Source organism: Ictidomys tridecemlineatus, chromosome 6 (assembly GCF_052094955.1).
Source record: "Ictidomys tridecemlineatus isolate mIctTri1 chromosome 6, mIctTri1.hap1, whole genome shotgun sequence".
Lineage (NCBI taxonomy): Eukaryota > Metazoa > Chordata > Mammalia > Rodentia > Sciuridae > Ictidomys > Ictidomys tridecemlineatus.
The window spans coordinates 31,784,081-31,803,957 of record NC_135482.1 but is presented as its reverse complement, the minus strand read 5'-3'; the positions used below and the strand labels follow the sequence as shown (position 1 = coordinate 31,803,957).

At 34.6% G+C, this 19,877-nt stretch overlaps 1 protein-coding gene across 2 annotated transcripts in view; it reads right to left on the bottom strand.

Moving 5' to 3' along the window:
- Positions 1-17,696, bottom strand: part of Rassf9 (Ras association domain family member 9) — a 34,112-nt gene extending 16,416 nt beyond the window's left edge. The window contains exon 1 of one of the 2 annotated variants that reach the window (XM_078053051.1): positions 17,283-17,696. Coding sequence is in view for 1 of the 2 variants with exons in the window: in XM_005324413.3 (XP_005324470.2) it covers positions 17,283-17,329 (47 nt within the window). In the remaining variant the exon portion in view is untranslated. The remainder of the gene's footprint in view (positions 1-17,282) is intronic. The other variant, XM_005324413.3, reaches the window with a different exon arrangement.
- Between the last annotated feature and the right edge of the window lie 2,181 nt (positions 17,697-19,877).

Here is a 19,877-nt window from a genome sequence, read left to right as displayed (position 1 = left end):
GACTATAATAAATATCAAATGAGATAATATACATGAAGGTCTTGTGTCAGTGATTCATACACAATTAGCACTCAGTAATTGCTAGTTCCTTTTCTGCTCCAGAAAGATGAAGACAAAGAAGTTCGTAGGCGGAGGAGAGAATGAGGAGAAAGAGGAGAAGGTGAATACAAAAAAGAGAAGAAGAAGGGAGAAAGGAGAAGGAGGAAGAAGGGAGGTGGGGATAGAGAAGGGGAAGGAGACGGAGAAGACCTTGTGGTTAAATAATATTTGTGAATACACCAGTACATTGCTTGTAAATATGAGCACATTGTCTAGACATCTGAACATACAAAGCTAGTTTTGGAAACTAAATATTGGAAGACATAACTTGTTCAATCTGTTTTCCAGTTTCATTTAGACTAGTCGACTGCTATAAGTTTGTGATAAATCAGTATTTTTTCATTCAGATAAACTTAGAAAACATCTGGTTAAAAAGGGGTTAGCACACTATGGGCCTTTGATCCCATCCAGCCCATAGGCTGGCTTTGTATGGTCTAAGATCTAAGAATGTTGTTTTTGTTTTACATTTTTAAATGTTTTAAGATCAGTAGAAGAAAATTTTATGAGTTTTGAAGATCATATGATTAAATGTTAGTGTTCATAAAGTTTTATTGAAACCAAGTCATGATCATTCATTTATGTACTATCTGGTTATTTTTACTCTTCAAAGAAAACGTTGGGGAGTTGACAATGAGATCTTATAGCTCACAAATCCTAAAATATTTACCATCCAACTCTTCAGAAAAATGTTTGCCTATTTGTGAGTAAGCACAGTGAAATCCTTTACTTATTCTGAGAGCATTTAATATGCCAACGTTATCCTATCAAACTCCCAAATGATGAACAAGGACTCTAGTGTAGAATATTTCCTAGACTTATTTGACCTTCCTGGCACATTTCAGAAAATTTGTGGTCTGTGTATAAGGTTTTCAACACATGAATTCAGTTATGTTTTTTACTATGTGAAATGAAATATGCCATGATTTTCTTCTTAAGCCACTCTAATAAGAAAATAATATTTCTCTTATATAAACAAAATATGGCTATATAGAGGTCTCTAAAAATATGCTGATGAATTCTTCTATCAAAACCATTACAATCTTTAAAAAGACACACATTGATTGACAGTTCAGAAGAGTGTTCTGAATCTTTTTTAAGCTTGGTACTATCTATTTTTATTAGGTCGAAGGCATCAATGTTCCTTACTTGTTCCCAACCTTTAAAAGCGGCACTGACCACTTAATTCTATTTTAAGTGTGTTTCACAGTTTTCTGTACTTAAAAAAAAAAAAAAATGATTATCACGATCATCTCAGGAAAATTGAAGTCATTATAAGTAAAGCAAATATGCTATCCATGAATTAGATGTAGAAATGTTAACCTGGCACAGTGGCACACACCTGTAATCCCAGCTGCTCAGGAGGCTGAGGCAGGAGGATAGCAAGTTCAAAGCCAGCCTCAGCAACTTAGCAAGGCCCCAAGCAACTTAGCAAAACCCCTCTCTCAAATCATAGAAAGAGCTGGAGATGTGACTAAGTGGGTTAAGCATCCCTGAGTTAAATCCCCAGAAAAACAACAAAAAAAGGTAGCAATATTAAGTAACAATTTTGATTGGCCATTTTTTAAAAAAATTAGTTGTAAACATACACAATACCTTTATTTTTCTTATTTTTATGTGGTGCTGAGGATCCAACCCAGTGCCTCACATGTGTGAGGCATGCGCTTTGGCACTGAGCTAAAACCCCCAGCCCCCCCTTTTTTTTTTAACGCACATACACATACAGAATAAAATTTAATTAAAATCAGAGTTAATAAAGCAGGCAAATAACATGGAAGTTCTGACATACAAACTAAGTCCATTTGATTTGACTCACTGTGCAGTAAATGCTCTCAACAGCAACATTTCTTGGATCACAGCAGTGCCAGTCTTAAGAAGAGGTAAACACAGAACCTTCACCCATTAATAATACAGATCTTTCTCTAGGTCACTAAGAAAATTCGAATCATCGTTTTGATAGGTGAAGCATGAAAAGTAGTGCTAACAAATAGTTTTCTTCAAATACATACCCTTAATATTTTTCTTAAAGTATTTCCAAAATTGTTGCCCTTCAGAAAATAAATTTTTCTATGGAAAAAAAAATGGAACAGTAAAAAAAATTGATAAATAAGATGGTAAAAAATTATCCTGAAAATTAAAATTTGATGTGTGTGTGCATGTGTGTGTGTGTTTGCCAGTTTCATGCTCTAGTAATGCCAGTCTAATTTTTTTTTAGGAAGTAAAAGCATAAACCAGTCAAGCAGGATAAGAACAGCCCCAGACATTCCACAACCACAGAATAGCTAAAGCACATAACTCCCATAAGCAGAGGAAGGGAAGGGAATGTGTAAAGAATGTGCATTAGAGACTCCTGGAGGTTAAGTAAACAAACTCTGGTTCAAATTCCGGAAATTGATTATAATCAAAATGTAAATATTTAACATGTAGTATTTACCAAATTGAATGCTGAGAAACTAATCTCATTGGAAATTCTACTGTTTACTTCTAAGTATTACCTGTGCCTATACCTGGCAAATATGTAAAGTTTCCTTACTCATTTATGTTTTGTAGAGAGATATTTCATAAAACAAAGCATATCTATTAAAATAAATGTTATCATTAAATATTTCATTTAATGATAGCTGTAGTTATTTCAACTATTAGCATTAGTTTTCCTTTGGACAGACAAAACCATAATTGGTTTGCTTTCATAGTTGAAGATATTTCCTAATGACAGTGATTTTAAGCTTGTATCTGCCTGCAGCCACCTGCTCTTCACTTTTTAAATGAGCTCTGAGATTACAGGCATCTTTGAATAACACCTGAAATAAACAGGAATTTGAATTATCCAGGAGAGCTGAGGGTGAGCTCCTTTATCTGCGCTTTTCATTTTCTGAACACTGCAATACTTCTGGTTGGAAACTTCATCAAAAATAATCGGCCTTTCACATTAATCACAAATAAATATCCTAAAGAGTACTGCAAATTAATAATTGAGAGAATCAGAGTATGCCAGGACTTGTCATATCATTTTGTTAAGAAAAAGGAGAGATACTTGAAAACATTATCTATAAGGAACACCAGGCACCTATATCAAAAGTATTGCATGTCCATTTTTCTTCCCTAGGTTTTAAATTCTTTAATATGATCTGAATCTTTCTGTCTCCGCTTCCTCTAGGACTTTGCTTCATAATTTATCCTTCCTTAAATTCCTTTTTATTTCCTACCTTTTGCTCTGAACTTTCAGCTTAACCACATATTCCCCTAAACATCTTTCCTTCACAAATTTAAATAGCAATCCATAGTCCTTATCTCTTGTTGAACACTTTCTAGGGGCTCTTCAATCCATCACAAAGTGACCACTACCCAGCTTAACTCAAGGAGATACCTCACTTACAGTTATCAGGAACCTTCTAACCGCCAAACTAACAGTCATTTTCAGAACTGATCTGACCTGATTTCTTTGTTACATGATGGGTTGTGACCCCTTCTTCCCATTCTTGTGGCCCTCTGATCCTTGACTGAGAAAAGGTCACTCTCTTGCAATTCTTCCTTTACTTTAACATCTTCCTCTCCAGTTCCCAGATGGAACTTTCTTCATCCACATATTCAACAGGTGTGTCATTCAAGAAAAAATTCACGTGGCCATCAATTCTTTGTAGTTCCTCCCATCAAAAAAAAAAAAAAAAAGAGTCTATTTTTTTCACCACTTTATTAGAATTTGAGATTTTGATGACCAAAAGAATGTGGCAAAAGCCATATTGTACAAATTCTGAAGCCCAAATTTCAAAAAAGTATAGCTTCTGCTTTCTCCCCTTGGGATCCTGTTCTGAGACTGCTGCTTGATGAAAAAGCCTGCCATGAATGATCAGAGAGAGAGAGAGAGAGAGAGAGAGAGAGAGAGAGAAAGGAGATCTCAACTCCTCAGTTTTTCTACCCCCAACCAGCTGCTCCTGAGAGAGAGCCCAGGAAACCAGCAGAAAAACCACCCCTGCCAACCCACAGAGTCATGGAAAATATTGTTAATGCTTTAGGCAACTAAGTTTGGAGGTTTTTTTCCATGCTCAAAGTAGTAATGGATGCAACTGCCATCCCCAAAGTTTTGGGCTAACTCATTTCTTCTCTTATCATACACATTCTTCTTGTTCAGTGTGATACCCACACCAATATCAACCAACTGGAGGATAGTTCGCAAGTCTAATTATTTTGGCCTTGAACTCCAGACCCATATTTCTAATTTCCTTTTTCACATCTATATAGTTGTATTTGCATAACCAGGGGGACTTCAAATTTGACACATCAAAACTAATGCATCACCTTCTGTCACATTCCAAACTATTTTATCTCTTGATTTTCTCTTACTGAATACAATCATGACGCCCTGCCTCTGTCTCTTTCATCTGCCTTTAACAAGCAGGCACTATGTCTGTTTTATCCTAGTTATTAAATGTCCAAAATATCTGCCCTCATCACCTTCTTCACTATTGCAATTCAGACAATGGTTTTACTATATATTACTTAGTAAGCTATTACATACCATATTATTATAAAATGTTGTCCACATCACATTTGTACCCTACAAGGTTACTAGGCTGCTGTTCTAGTTTTGTAATTCACTTGATTAAAATATGTAAATGAGGGTCAAGGCTTTCATTTTAAATCTTTCTCCTTTTCTTTCTTCCTTATTTTCACTTTCTTCTCCCCATTCCTAGGCTTTCTTCGATGATCTGACCCCTCCAACTTATAGCCAAGAATTCTCTACTATATACATGGAATGAGTCATTCCTACTGCCATGCCAATCTCTGACATATCTAGCATTTTGTCCCATATATCACCTTGTTGATGGCTAGATTGGATCAGCAGTGCTTATATTTTGTCTATGGGCCTTTTGACAACCTGTTTCCTTGTCCTGAAATACTCTTTTTTTTCTTCTTCTTATCCATCTGATTAACTCTTACTATGCTTCAAATGTTGCTTCTCCTAGGAAAATTCCCTGATTCCCTCTGAATAACCCCAGTGCCCTGACCCCAGATGCAAATGGGAGCCCACTATGATGCTCCTGCAGAATCTAGTGCACCCTTTGCAACAGCAGAATTCTTTCTTTTTACTAGTTTTCCAGTCAGGTCCTGGACTGAATCTTTCATTTTGAAACCTAAAGGTTCAACATAATAGGTGTTAAGTTTTCCTTCCTTCCTCCCTCCCTCCCTCCCTCCCTCCCTTCCTTCCTTCCTTCCTTCCTTCCTTCCTTCCTTCCTTTCGTAATTTCGATGAGGGTGACAGGAGGAAGGGAGTTTTAGAGAGGTAAATAAAAAAAATTTTTTTTCTCAATATAGAAATCTAGATAATTAAAGTTTAAATCTACTCTGATTAGTCAAGATCAAGTGGATCTAAAAAAAATAATACCTAGTTATAATTGGTCCTCCTACTGTTTTTGTAAATAAAGTTTTATCGAAACACAGCCATGCTCATTTCATTATGTATTGTCTATGGTTCTTTTCATAGGCAATGACAGAGTGAGTACTGGAGTTGGTGACATTATTGCTAGCAAAACCTAAAATATTTATTATGTGATTTTAACCCCCCAAATTTTGAGAATTCTTAATTTTGATAATTTATCTGCACCAAAAACATCAATTTTATTTTTTAAATGATAAAACATTTTCTTGAACTTCAGTATTTATAAAAGTATTCTATATGGGGTTCCTTAAGAGATAAAAAGGTAAAAATAACACAATCTTTACACAAAAAGAAACATCGTCTAATGGAAGTTATGGTACTATGCAAAAGCAATTTCAACCAAAGGTAATAATTAAAGAATCATTAAAGGGAAGCCTGTTTCATGCTGATTGAGTGGGATTAAGACAGGATTAGTCAGCCTGAAGGCCCTGACTGGAAACCAGTGTGTTTTGCCCTTGAAGCCCCACTGCAGGTGTGGCGTGCTCCATATTAATCAGCCCCATATGAATATGAATAGGGCCAGGAGTAGGCTGGGTGAATGGCAGTTTCACAGGCCCATCTCAGGTGCAGTGTGTCCAAACACCAGGTGTTTGGAGGTGGAATACTTGGAAACATTGAAGTGACACCTTGAATTTTTCACTCTTTACCTCAATGTTTTTCCCTTCCAAAATTTATCCTTGCCATTTGTTTTTCTGCTCTTCATGATGACACACTTATTACCTTCAGTTACTCAGAGCCAAAATTATAGTTATCATTGATCCATTTATTCATCCTGATTCTACCTCTGTCCATTAAGTTTTGAATTCTTATAAATTTTGCCTCCATGGTAACTCTTGTATCTAAATGTTTTCACTTTTTATATGAGATCTCTTTAACTAATCCCCTAACTGGCCTACTCATATTCTTTCTCTACTATATAAAATTTTTTTTTGCATATTTCATCTAGATAATTGTTTAAAAGGCTACATAATGATCATGTGATTTTCTTTTTCACAGCTCTTTAGGGCTTTTAGTGCAAAATAAAACAAGCAAAATAATGTTTGTCTTTCCAAAAAATACACTGATAAGAGTGTCAAACACTTTGTCTTTTTCCCTATTTTTTTCCCTTTGTCTGCAATGTTCTTTTTTCCATCTTTTTGTATGCAAATCTTGCATCTCATTTAGGTCTAAATCTACTTATCTTTTTTGAAACTGCAGAGAGGTACTACTCTATCTTTGTTGCCTAACATCCCAATGCACCTGTATCTCTGGTCCTGAACTTCAATCAGCAATATTGTACTAAACACTTCCACTTAGATACTTAATAGGCATCTGAGAACAAGGCTGGAGTAGAATCATTAATTTCTCACACTTCCCCAAAAATCTGCTCTTATACTAATGTTCCCCTATCTAGAGTTGGCAAAATTCACAATTGCTCAAGTCAAAAACTTCAGATCATGCTTCATTTTTAATTTTTTCTCATTCATTAAAATTCCTGTTAAGTTCTCCTTCCAAAGTGGAATCCACCAATTTTGCCACTTTCTTTTCTGTTTTACGGTCATTCCACAAGGAGTCATTCTTTGCTTATAAAAAACTATTACAATAACTATCACAATAACTTCTAGATTGGATGTCTTGCTTCCTCTCTTGGTCTTATTGTAGTACTCTCCATATAGCAGCCAGGCTGAATTTTTTTTTTTTTTTTTTTTTTTTTTAAAGAGAGAGTGAGAGAGGAGAGTGAGAGAGAGATAGAGAGAATTTTTATTATTTTCTAGTTCTCAGCGGACACAACATCTTTGTTGGTATGTGGTGCTGAGGATCGAACCCGGGCCGCAAGCATGCCAGGCGAGCGCGCTACCGCTTGAGCCACATCCCCAGCCCAGGCTGAATTTTTTAAAAAACAAAAGATCATATACTCTGCCAGCTAAAAACCCTTTGATAGATTTCTCCTGAATTTAAAGTATAATCAGTATTCCTTGTATTTCATAAATACCTAAAACCTATGCATTCATCTAAATCCTCCCTCAACTATCCCCCCTGTTCTTAGACCCCCTACTGGCTGCTCTTCTTTCCTTTCACAACTCCAAGTCCTATTCCATAGCCATGACTTTGCGCTTTCTGTTCCATCTGTCTAAAACAGTCTCATTCCAGAGCCTTAAAGCTGATTCCTTCTATTCATTTAAGTCTTAATTGAAAAGCCTCCTCTTCTCAGACCAGTTAGCACTCTTCATTATAGCACTCTGGTTTTTCCTTCCTGGTAGCCATAATCACTATCTGAAAATTTTCATTAGTTTATAGTTTTTGTATTGTCTATCAACCACTGCACTATATATTCCATGTTGGATTTATCACCAATGTTTTGTAATGCACCCAAAAATGTAGTGTTCACTTATTTTTTTAGATTATTAGTCATAATCTTGAGTCATAACAAGGGAAATACATACAAATATATATAGTCATATGCATATACTTTTAAACATATATGTAGATCACAAATATAATAAAACAGGACAGCTCATAACTGTTTTCTTTTAGATGCTAAAACATATTTAAAACAACACAAAGTACACACAACTAGGTAAAACATTATATTATACGAGTCAGCATTTAACTTAATCCTCTAAATTATAATTACGGTAAGTTTTCCTAATTAAAAGTAAAACTACTATGCTCAAACTTTTTTAAAAAGTTAATTTTTCTAAGTTTTGTGACCATTTCTAATATTTATAGGAAAATAATTGACTTTCTCTATGAGAATAGAGCATGCAGTAAAGAAATGAAGACAAATACTTTCCAGGCTTCCACTAGAATGTGCCACGCTTCCTGCACTATTAGTAAAGATGGAATCTCAAAGGTCCTCTATCGCTTCTGTAATGCTTTTTCCAATTATGCACTCTTTTCTTCATCAGTGAATGAAGCTACTATGCCTCTACCCATGGAATTTATCCATGGTATTTCAATAACATCTCTCCTAGCTTCCAAGCAACTGTGAGGTCTTATTTGCCTAGCTAAAAATAAGGATCTTCAAGCTCCATTTCCGGGAGATTGCTCTTTCAAAACTAATGCTCTCCTAAGGGATGTCACATTTCCTCAGTTAACCATAACTGCAGGGAATTCCAGTGCAATTGAAAGAGATCAGAGTAAGTAAACAGCACTTAAGTAACTAAAGATACCTGAGGTGGCTATAATATGTCCCATTCTTTGGGTGAGAACAACATCAACATGGGGAATATCAATAAGCTTCAAACACTAAACTTCTATCAAGCATGCACTATCATTGGTGGGCATAAAAATTTGCTGAAATTGGTCCACTATCTACATAAACGAAATTAAAATTCAAAAGACTCATAAAATAATCAAATATCTTAATTCCTTAGTCTGATAAACTGATGATTTAATTTTTGAGAATAGAAGAGCAGTCCACTATAGTTGACTTCAAGCCCAACACCATTATATAAAGACATCCTTAATTTTTCCTAAACACTTCCATTGTAACCTAATTTGTACAATATTGTTTTCTACCCGACCATGATTATGGACCCTTGCCAAACTGACCATATTGCTACCTGAATCCTAGGTTTTCTCTTTTGATAATCCTGTCTGAGTCAGTCTTAGCTCTCTGTGATTCAGCCCCCTCCTACATATTTTTGTGTATCTTATTGTGTTCCCTTCTCTTGTCCAAGCCTGTCACCTGTGGGTGTCTAATAAATGCTACCTAATTATGACGATTCACCCTTTATTTTTCTTTGCCTCCATTTACTCCTCTCTCCTAGACTTTGAGTTTGGAGTTAATCACTAACACTTAACACCTACTCTACAGAGGGGTAGCCTTTCAAATTCCAAGAGATTATATTCTCATTTTCTTAATTGTACTGTAAAGATTATGATTTTATCGACCTTGTCAAAGACCATTTCCCACAGAAGAGTGACTTTAAAAAAAAAGTTTATGCATGAGCTATTTAACTATAATGCTATTTTCTTCAATTAGGAGTTTAATCTCTTAGGAATGGAGTTATGTCTTTGCATGTCTGGTACAGTACCCATGACACAGTTTACCAATCCTAAAGAAATAAAATAACATTTTTATTTCCCATAAAACTCACACAATTATGTTGCTAAACTTAGAACAGGGTTTAGCAAATACTAAACAGTGAATAGTTCTCACATATTATCATTGATGAACTAATTACATCTTTTTTAAAAAGAAAATAAGAATATTTTACTTTCACCATAATGCTAAATTTCTTGATAGAAGTTATGTGTCATTACACCATGTGTTTGATAAAGTAAAATTACAAAAAAAATCTATTTTTCTGTTTGTAATTCCAATTTTTCTTTAGTTATCTTCAAAAAGAAAAATATTGGTACAAATAAAATTTAAGTCAACTCTGCAAAAGACATTTTAAAATCATAGAATCTTAGATATGAAGAGACTCTACCAAATGTTTAAGTTCTCATTTTATAATATAAATATAAAACTAAATTATTTTAATAATTATCTTCTTTTTTATCAAAACACAAGTAACGTTTGTAACTATGATGTGCTATGTATTGTGTTATGTGTTGCAAAATTAGCTCAAAAGGGGTATGAAAATAAAACTAAAGAGCTATTGGAATTCAAGTATTTCATTAAAATCCAAAGAGAAATTTGTAGAGTACTTGTCAACTCACTTCTAATTATGTTCAAAAATGTATACTTTATCTCTTTATTACCTAAAGTTTAAAGTTATCAGTGGTGATACAGAAAGTCTAGTGAGTGAACATTAGTATTTCAAAGCCCCAAGTATCACAGTACAAGAAAATACTAGAACCTGAGATATATTTTATAGCATTTTGCATCAAACAGGACTGAATAAATAAATTAATATTTACTGAGCTTTTATTATGTCCTAGGACTAAGCTAAGTCTTTCATACATAATCAGGTTTAATACAAACACTTAATGGTTTAGAAATAACTGTATTTATAAGATGAAAAACTAAATCCTTAGTAGACCACAAGTAGACAGTGATTTAGAACATGAATTTGAATCCTGGTTTTGCCACTTATTAATTACTGTACTGCTCTGTATCGCATTAGGGCACTGCTACCTCACATGTAAGAATAGGGAAAATCATAGTACCCTCATGGCATTATTTAAAACATCCAGTGGGTTGATTTATGTAAATCACAAAAACAAAAGACATATTATAAGAAGTGCAGATTGAGATCTATTTACCATGAGGTCAATGAAGCTTAAGCCACCAGGGTCCCTTCATTTTCATAGTCACTTTCTACAGCCCCAAAAGTATTCAGAATTCTTTAAAAAATTGATACTTGTATATTCTTTTACTTAAAGAGCTCCCTTTCTACACACAAACATTGAAAAATGTGGGGTTCCCTTTGTATGTTATAATTATTGTTGTTATTGTATGAGAAAGATTAAATATATGCCCCAGGGCACACCACTAGTAGTGACATAGCTGGGTTTACCCTGAAGTCTAGGCTGCCAGAGAGCTCAACTTCTTAGCCCAAAATTTTCTGCCTATTTCTAACACTTCCTTTGTCTCACAAATTGCAAAAATCTTGAAAGAGAAAACATAAATCCTCCTTTCACGTGAGATAAGAAATATTTCCTGATCATATTTTCCTCTATTCTCAAAAGAAAGGGTAAATGTTCCACATGCAGCTGCGGGTCTGTAGTGGCCATGCACTGTCAAGCACCATTCTCACTCATAACACACACATGGCTGCATTCAAGGTGCCTGAAATGAGGTAAGAGCATCACCAGACAAGAACTAGTCACATTTCTCTTGTTTGGATTTTCTTCTTCTTTTTTCTAATCAGAAACTCAGTAAAGTTTCCCATAGCATCTTTTTGTCAGATATCACATTCACTATATGAAGGTAAGGAGTTGAGCCCGGAAAGAGAGATGATTAGAGGTCAAACTTGAAATTATGGATCCATCCTTGAAATTACCCATGCACTCATTCCATAAAAAGTTCCCTGATCTACCACTTTGACTCAAGTACCATTTGGGGTCAGCTATATTTTGAGAGTATATGGTGAATTATTTTATTCACTCAACAAGTATTTCTTAAGCACCTACTCACTGGTTATCTAGCAAGGAATAAGACAGGTAAGGTCCCTGTGCTCATTTGCCTATACTTATTGAGTATTTTGTTTGTTTGTTTTGTGTGTTTGTTTTGGTACCGGGGATTGAACTCAGGGGCACTTAACCACTAAGCTACATCCCCAGCCCTTTTTTATAATTTCTTTAGAGACAGGGTCTCACTGAGTTGCTTAGTGCCTCTATAAGTTACTGAGGCTGATTTTGAACTCAGAATCCTCCTGCCTCTAACTCCCAAGCTGCTGGGATTACAGGTATGCTCCACTGTGCCCAGCAACTTAGTGAGAATTTTTTATAGGAATCTTATGTCACTTTATTTATAAAAACAGAGTGTATTCCAGAAATCAAATATAAACCTTTGAGGAAACTTTTCCATGTAGATCATTTAATACCCATTGAACATTCTTGAAAAACTTGTTTATTAAATACCTTACTGAAATCAACTCCAGTTAAATAGAATAATTACTTTGTACTGCGTGATCATCTTTATTAGTAATTGCTTCACAACAGATACAGGAACTTTCTCTAGCAAGTGTCATATTACAACTGGCTTCACAGTAAAGGCATCAAAATCTATTTAAAAATAGTAAATAAAGAGCTTCAAGACATCAACATTGTAACCTACCAATGTTGCATTTGAATGTCTTTAAAAACTCCATAAGCAAGTACATATTAAAGAAGATTATAATATGTAAGTGTGTCAAACTTTTCCCTTTGACATATGAATTGCTCAGATATCCTGGTATCCATAAATACCTGAAAGAGATAGACACATACCCCTATTTCAACTTCTCTTATTTTCAGAACGAGAGAGAGAGAGAGAGGGAGAGAGAGAGAGAGACCTGCATAACAATCAAACAACATCAAAACTTTCTAAGTTACAAAATATTTCCTAAATTATATTGTCAACCAGCTATAAACTTTTTGAAACTTGTTTCCAAAAAATCCACCTAAGAACTTCTTTCCTTGACAAGTGTTATGCATGGATATGGCACATAATACAACAAACATCTTATATAGTAGATTTTCTTCTGGCTTAGGTATTTTTAAGTGCAAGTCAAGTTTTAATCTGAACTTCAATCTCATCCCTGCCAATGTTTTTAAAATAATTTTGCTAGGGATAAAGCATTCCAGTCATCATTCACAATGGGTTTATCTGCTGCCAACTAACGACATAAATCACTAGGTATCATCAGGGGAAATATCTTTCAAGAAGTTCAGAGAAGTATGAATCTTTACATACTAAAATATCTGGCATTTCTCAATCCAGTTTTGGGAACACTTTAAATCTTTATTCGAAGCATGTATGAAATAGTACATGATCATTTCTTTTTTGTGGAATTCATAAATTACCATATTTCTAATTAAGAAATGCTTCTTGCCAAAACATTTATCCTAACCGCAAAAGTTAATTCTTACTTCTGATGAAGCAGTCATTACATGATTTATTTATGGTGACATTATAATGTACCTGGATTAAGGAGGGGAAAAAAAACCTGGCCACATATGTTCAAATAGAGTCCAAAGCAAATATTAATGAAAACTTTATTCACTAATTATAAAACAATGCAACTGTAATACTTATTTCAAATGAAATGATTACAAGTACAGTTGGGAGGCCTTTTAATTTGGGGTTGAAATTATGAGGACATCTGGTATAGCCAATGATAGACATATCCTAATGTTAAGGAGAAGTCAAGGAAAGACATGAGGTTAGTAAAGCAAAAACCTAGAGAAGCTGAAATAGTACTTAAAATTTATTATGGAAGCTTTTTTAAACCAGATTAAATATTCTTGTAGTCAGTAATCTTTTATCATGTTAAATCACCTACGTAAATTAATTTCAAATCTTAGACAAAAATATGAGACATTGTTTCACTACCATAATTTCCTCTTTCTAACAAAGATTGACAGAAGTTCTAACCAATTTTCTGTGCCCCTCCACCCAGCCATTTTATTAGTGAAGACAAAGGAAACATGTCTCATCACCAAGTGCTCCAAAAAGCTTTATGGTTACATTAGTTTTCTTAACTTTAGGAAGAGCTTGTGATTGCTATTGAGACACATTAAGTAGTGAGGGAATTGCTAACTTGAAAATATAATCTAACCTAAAGACAGTCACATTTGCAAATGGAATCTGTTTAAATAGCTAAATAGGTTAATACTCAATTCAATTACTGAATGTCCACATGAAAGTCAACTATCAAATTAATCTGTGCTTTATTATTTACTTCTTTGAATTTCAGGTAGGAAACAATGGCTGCTTGGTGACATACAATACAATTTCAGAAACTTGAATAGTTTGTTGAAAATGATATCTAGGTTTCCATCATTTTTATTCTTCTTGTTGAACAAAAGACTGAAATATACTGGTATATACCAAACTGTTCAGATTTCAGTGCCAGAATATTTTATTATTCCAGAACCATAGTAAACAATCTATCTCCTAAGACCAAGAGACCCTCTTAAAACTGTATGCTTTCAATTAAACATTACTACAATTATAAAATATTAAGAGATTAGCTCTGATTATCAACATGAAAAATTTTAGGTTGGCTCCATGTCTTTTATTTATATGAAAGTTTGAAATAAAAAAAGCCTAAAAAGTTTATATGCCCAAATAGAATTATTTTGGGACCATGTATTATTTTCAACATATTTGGGGATCCAAAATTAGTCACCTGAAGATTATTTTCTCTAGTTTTAAATTAAATGCTTATTAAATTTATAATAAATTATCTGGTAAGGTAAGATTCACTGCATGTCCAAATTCATTTAATTATTAGACTATCTTTTACATTTTAGATTATAGCAAGTGTCAATCAATCCTTCAAAAACAGTCAGTTTTATATAATGCTAGCTTGTATCACATGATGAATAAGCAATAAAATAATTACTATGTTCTAGTTTGAATACAAATTATAATTTTCATTTACAAAATTAAACAAACAACTGTATTACAGGTTCTCTACATGCAGACACTGTCCTAGGCAGGAAAACATAGGTTTGTCTAGACAGATATGGACCCATATGTCTGCAAGCTTTTTAGTTTGTGTTTTCTAAGAGTTTTCATACCACTTCCTTCAAAGTATTATTTCCATCTTGTTTGTCTCTAAAACTCTCAAATATCCATTTATTATGCGAAAAATTACAGAACTACCTCATGAGGAGATAGTTATAGTTCATGTTGAATCTTGAGGAATTAAATAGTACTCTAAGAGTGAACAAAATAAAAAGACAAGCAAAAAATTCAGTAAACAAAATGCTATAATCTCAAATTCCCAATATTCCTTTTGTCAATGTGTGTTTTTCCTGCTGATAAATACAAAACATAAAATATAAAGTGTTCTTTTCATCAAGTTACATATCACAAGAGTACAAATACATTACTCAAAATCTTCTTGGTGTTTTACAACAAATTATATATAATGGAATGCATTAGTACTTATCAAATAATTATTTTATCATCAGTTACACTTTTGATAAAAGAGTATATAACTCATCATTTAGAAAAAAAAAGTGTTTGGTTCTCTATATTGAAGGAGGCTTATTTAATTATCATGGAATTGGTAATCGAAATGGATAAACTGAACCATGTAACTAATTTTGGTCTATAGTTCAACTTTGAGAAGACGAAAAAAAAAAAGACTTCATATATTACAACACTAAATATACTACTTCCATTTCAATATACCATAAGAATCGTTTGTTACTTAAGTTGAAATACTCATATATTTATGTTCTTGGCCATTGCTGTGGTTTGTATTTTTTCTTACTGGTTAAAAAAGTACATATCTACAAAGGATGCTAGCACTTATCAGAGCAGTTGAAGAATATCCACAATATTACTAACCACTTTTGCCAAAACACTTGCATTTGTTATAAAACATCACCTTCTGTTTTCTCAGAGAAACATATTCTATCTACCTTTTCATAATTTTACATAGAAAATGTCAGTTAAAAAAAATGAGTACTCACCTCCTTTAATGATAGCTAGTTTTATGGGTAGAATGAATAGCTGGTGGGTGGCTACACTAATGTGATGAAAGTGGAGCATGTACTTTTTCTAAGGGAAAGTCACTGGGGAGCATGAAAAGTTTATCACATTGTTATCTGGCATACCAATGACAATTCTTATATTGCTTTACAAAGAAAAAAAAAAAACTCAAACAAAACTCTGTACACACAATTTTCCAGAAACAGAATTTGTTTTATAAAACAATACACTTTTTCAAAGTAACTATTTACATATCTTGATGGCATTTAAACAGATGTGAAAATAATTGTACAATAACAACACTACAGAAAAATCACCTAAAATAATATTTTGGTTGTGGCTCTTCTGGAATATTTTTGAATACAATGTCACCATTAAAAAACAAACTAGGTTTTCATAACCACCATTAATTTTTAAAAACTACCCAAACTACTTTATTATAAAATATATAACAAAGCATTCTTATTTCATAAATAACATTTATATGATTGTGTTATTATCAAATAAAACTGGTTAAGAAAGTTTTACAGTATTTACTATGGCTATTTGAGTTTTTAAGGAAATTTAAATAATCAAGTGATTAATATATTTGGAAAGAGAAACATAATTTTTAAATAAATTGTGTACAAAATAAAATATGAAGATTTATTTTAAAGTGTATCACTATATTGTCATGCAGATACTCACTTTAAAATAATTATATCATTTCCTACCATGTAATTGTATCCTTTTAAATTTACACTAAGCAAATTATGACAAGTACAGTCAGGCATGGTTGAGAGAAGCATATCAGCAAAGCCCCTGTGCCAAAACAAATATATTAAAAAATAAAGCCCATCTCTAAATTTCTCCTCACTTTTTTGGCATAAAAATGTAGTATTTGATTCATAATTAAACTGTTTAATAGGACCTAAATGTACATACTGACCCAAGAAAAGTGTGTGTGTGTGTGTGTGTGTGTCCGCGCTAACACTTGTTTTATGTACGAATTTATATGGTGGGCACTGCAGGCTTGAAATATCAAAGTAAACTAGTAATACTAAGGACTAAGGAAAACAAGTGCTGGAATCCTTTTATAGTGCCTAATACCACCTAAACTTTTTGAAGACTTTCAAGAGAATCAGTTCACAAAAAGAAAAGTTTCTCTACAGAGCATTTTCACTTGGGAACTTTCCAGGTTTCAGGAATGTCCCTCTCCCAAGGGGAACTAAAGCTTTGTTTCAGGATTTATATCAGCAGCAGTGTTTCTCATTCTAATAAGTGGCTATGAATTCTAGTTCTATCTTAAAACTTTAACCCTTTCTACAATATTCTACAGTTCAAGCCAAATGAAACTTGTCATCCTATTACCCTCAAATGTTCAGGGCAGCCCAGAGAAAATATTGAAGTTATTTGGGGAATCAAAAGACCAAAACGGCAAAAAAGGGAGTCAAAAACCCTCACTCATTAGTTTTATGCTGATCACTGCAATCATCCATACTGGAAAAATATCCTTACCAGCTAGGTATTATACTAGATCTAAGACCCTAGGGCTTTGTACTACAAAGCAGTTTTGTTTTTTCTTTTTCTTTTTCTTTTTTTTTTTATCAGAAAGTAAATGCAACCAAACACACACACACACACACACACACACACACACACACACACACACACACACGACTTTACCTGTTTTTATGCCGAGTTTTTAGCAAGTTTCTTCCAAAGGGAGCCATGGTCTGCCCGGCAAGGGAAAAACAAGGAGTGAATCTCAGTGATCTGGGGCTGGGGTGGCAGTATCTGGGTTTCTAGGGTGAAGGGAGGAGGTCTGGAAGCTTCCTCTTCACCTCCTCAGAAGTTCCTGGCTTTCAGCTCATTAGTAGTCGGCTGAGAGAGTTGCTGGAAGTTGTGCAACTGCTGCTTAACTTTGAACTGCGGGATTGTTGTGGCTGCTGCACCTCTGGAGACCTGCCCAGCTCCAGCCTCAAGAAGGCGTTTGGAAGCAGGAAAAGAGAGGAGAGAGAAGAGGGGAAGGGAGGGGAACTCTATTGTGTTCTGTAGTTATTTGCAGACTAGCTAAACTTTAAGAACTGCCAACCCCACAGGCATGGTAATACCCATGGAATGGGAATTTCACTCGATTTGGAAACACCCTTTCCCCCGTTTTCCACACCCAACCACACAAGGTGAACACACATAAAAGATTTAAAAGTAAATACCCCCACCTCCCAGCCAGCTTCCGTCTGTGAAATGTAATCTGATAGAGGCAAGCAGGACTGAGGGCCAAAAAACGTCTTTGCCTATCCACCCGATGCAAAAATCCCCTGCCCTGGTGCCAGTAAAGCAAGTTAAAGTGCAGTGGAGCTGGAGAATGGGTCCCAGTGGACTGACAGACCACCTGGGACTTTTAGCTCCTGAATTCATGATCCCAGGAGTTCCTTCAACTCCACTTCTCTCTAGTTCATCTTCCAAAGGCTGATAAACCGCTGATAAACCAAAGGGCACAGGGGTGACGCGTCTTAGCATGGCCACAGACACCCTCTGGAGGGTTCCGTCTGACTGGGCATTACATCAACCGCTGCCTCATTTTGGCATTTAATGGGCTTTTAGTTTTAGGTTCCTGGGAGTTTGAGGAAAAGCGAACTGTTCGTGTTTCTCGAATGGAAAAAGTGAGAGAGAACTTCAAGGAACTCATGTAGGCAGTGCAGGTGGAGGAGCACGGGCTTCCCCTGGTTCTTAGGCGCTTGAACCTCTGGGAAGCCAGCGCAGAACCGGCCAGCCCCGGGTGCCAGAGGCCCCGCGCAGAGCGGACCGGGAGCCCTGGACAGCAATGCCGTGGGAAAGCCTTGTCTAGCCGCAAGCCCTGGAGAGTTTTCCCAGGACTTTTCTTCTAGTTCTCCGCCCCCGCCCCCAACACCGCCTGCCCCCGCCCCCCACCTCCTCTCCCAGCCAGGCCACGCTTCTGATCAAGGGCTTCTGGAGCTGATGGTGAGCAAGGGAGGGGTGGAAACCCAGGGACCGGGATCCTTTGCATCACTCTCAGGCTGGTGAGGCTCTCAGATCTTGCAAAGCACATAAATGGCTCACACTTTCTTTGGGAGCCCTCCCCACCACTATCCCCAATAACAGAAACGAAATGTGACCTCAAAACAGTTTATAGTTCTTACTACCCACTGATTCAAGCAGGAGTCTACAGTGCTCAGAAAAATATATTTTTTTCATAATCTATCTATCTATCTATCTATCTATCTAGATAGATAGATAGATAGATAGATAGATAGATAGATAGATAGATTTCCAAGTAGTTCTGAGTAAAAGAAATTACAATAGCGAATGTTGTAATTCAGTTATGTTTTTATATTCCCAGCAGAATAAGTTAATTATACATACATACTTTAAGATGACCTATAGTCAATGGTACCAGAGAGAACCTTTACAATAATAGAAATAGCAATCACATATTTTATGCTTATATATATGAGCATGTTAAGCAAACAAAGGCATTTTACATGTCATATACATGTGTATGTATACATATATACATATGTATAATACTCTTTATGTGCAACAGAAAAAACCCCACATAATCCTAGCTATACTGTTGTTTCAATTCTACATTTAATTCTGCTAGCACTTTACAAAAAAATGACTTAAGCTATTGTGGAAGTTTGCCCAGCTACTCTTAAGTTGTTCAAAATATAATCCCCTAAAGCTATACTATTTACTTATGAATATGAGTTTTGCAGTCACTAGTTTGCAAAGAATTTTACATTTTCAAATATCCTTATGTTTCCCTGGTTTCTGTTCTCTACCCTAATTAATGCATTTATGTATGTATGTGTATTGCATTTTTCAATAAAAGAGTTTTAATGTAGAAAGAGGATACAGCATTACATCTTTATTAGCATAATCTTAGGTTGAGTTTCAACTTATCACAAATGAAGTTCATTTAGGATGTTGTTATCCCTTGCATAAAATATCCTATAAATTCTTTTCATGACCAGCTCTTTGATGTTTAAGAACTAAATACAGAGGAGTTTATACACATTAAATTTATGTACTCTTTATTGTACATATTATGCCTCAATAAAGCAGGGCAAAAACACAAAGGGTTATTGTCCTTCAGATATTAAAGTCAGAAAGAAATGGAAAACATGGACACTAATTCCTAAATAGAAAAGTAAGCAAGCAACAATTTCAAAAGAAAATAATAAAACCATGCTTTAAAAAGTCACATTTCACCAGTAATCATACTATATAATTAAATTGTAATTAGATTTTATT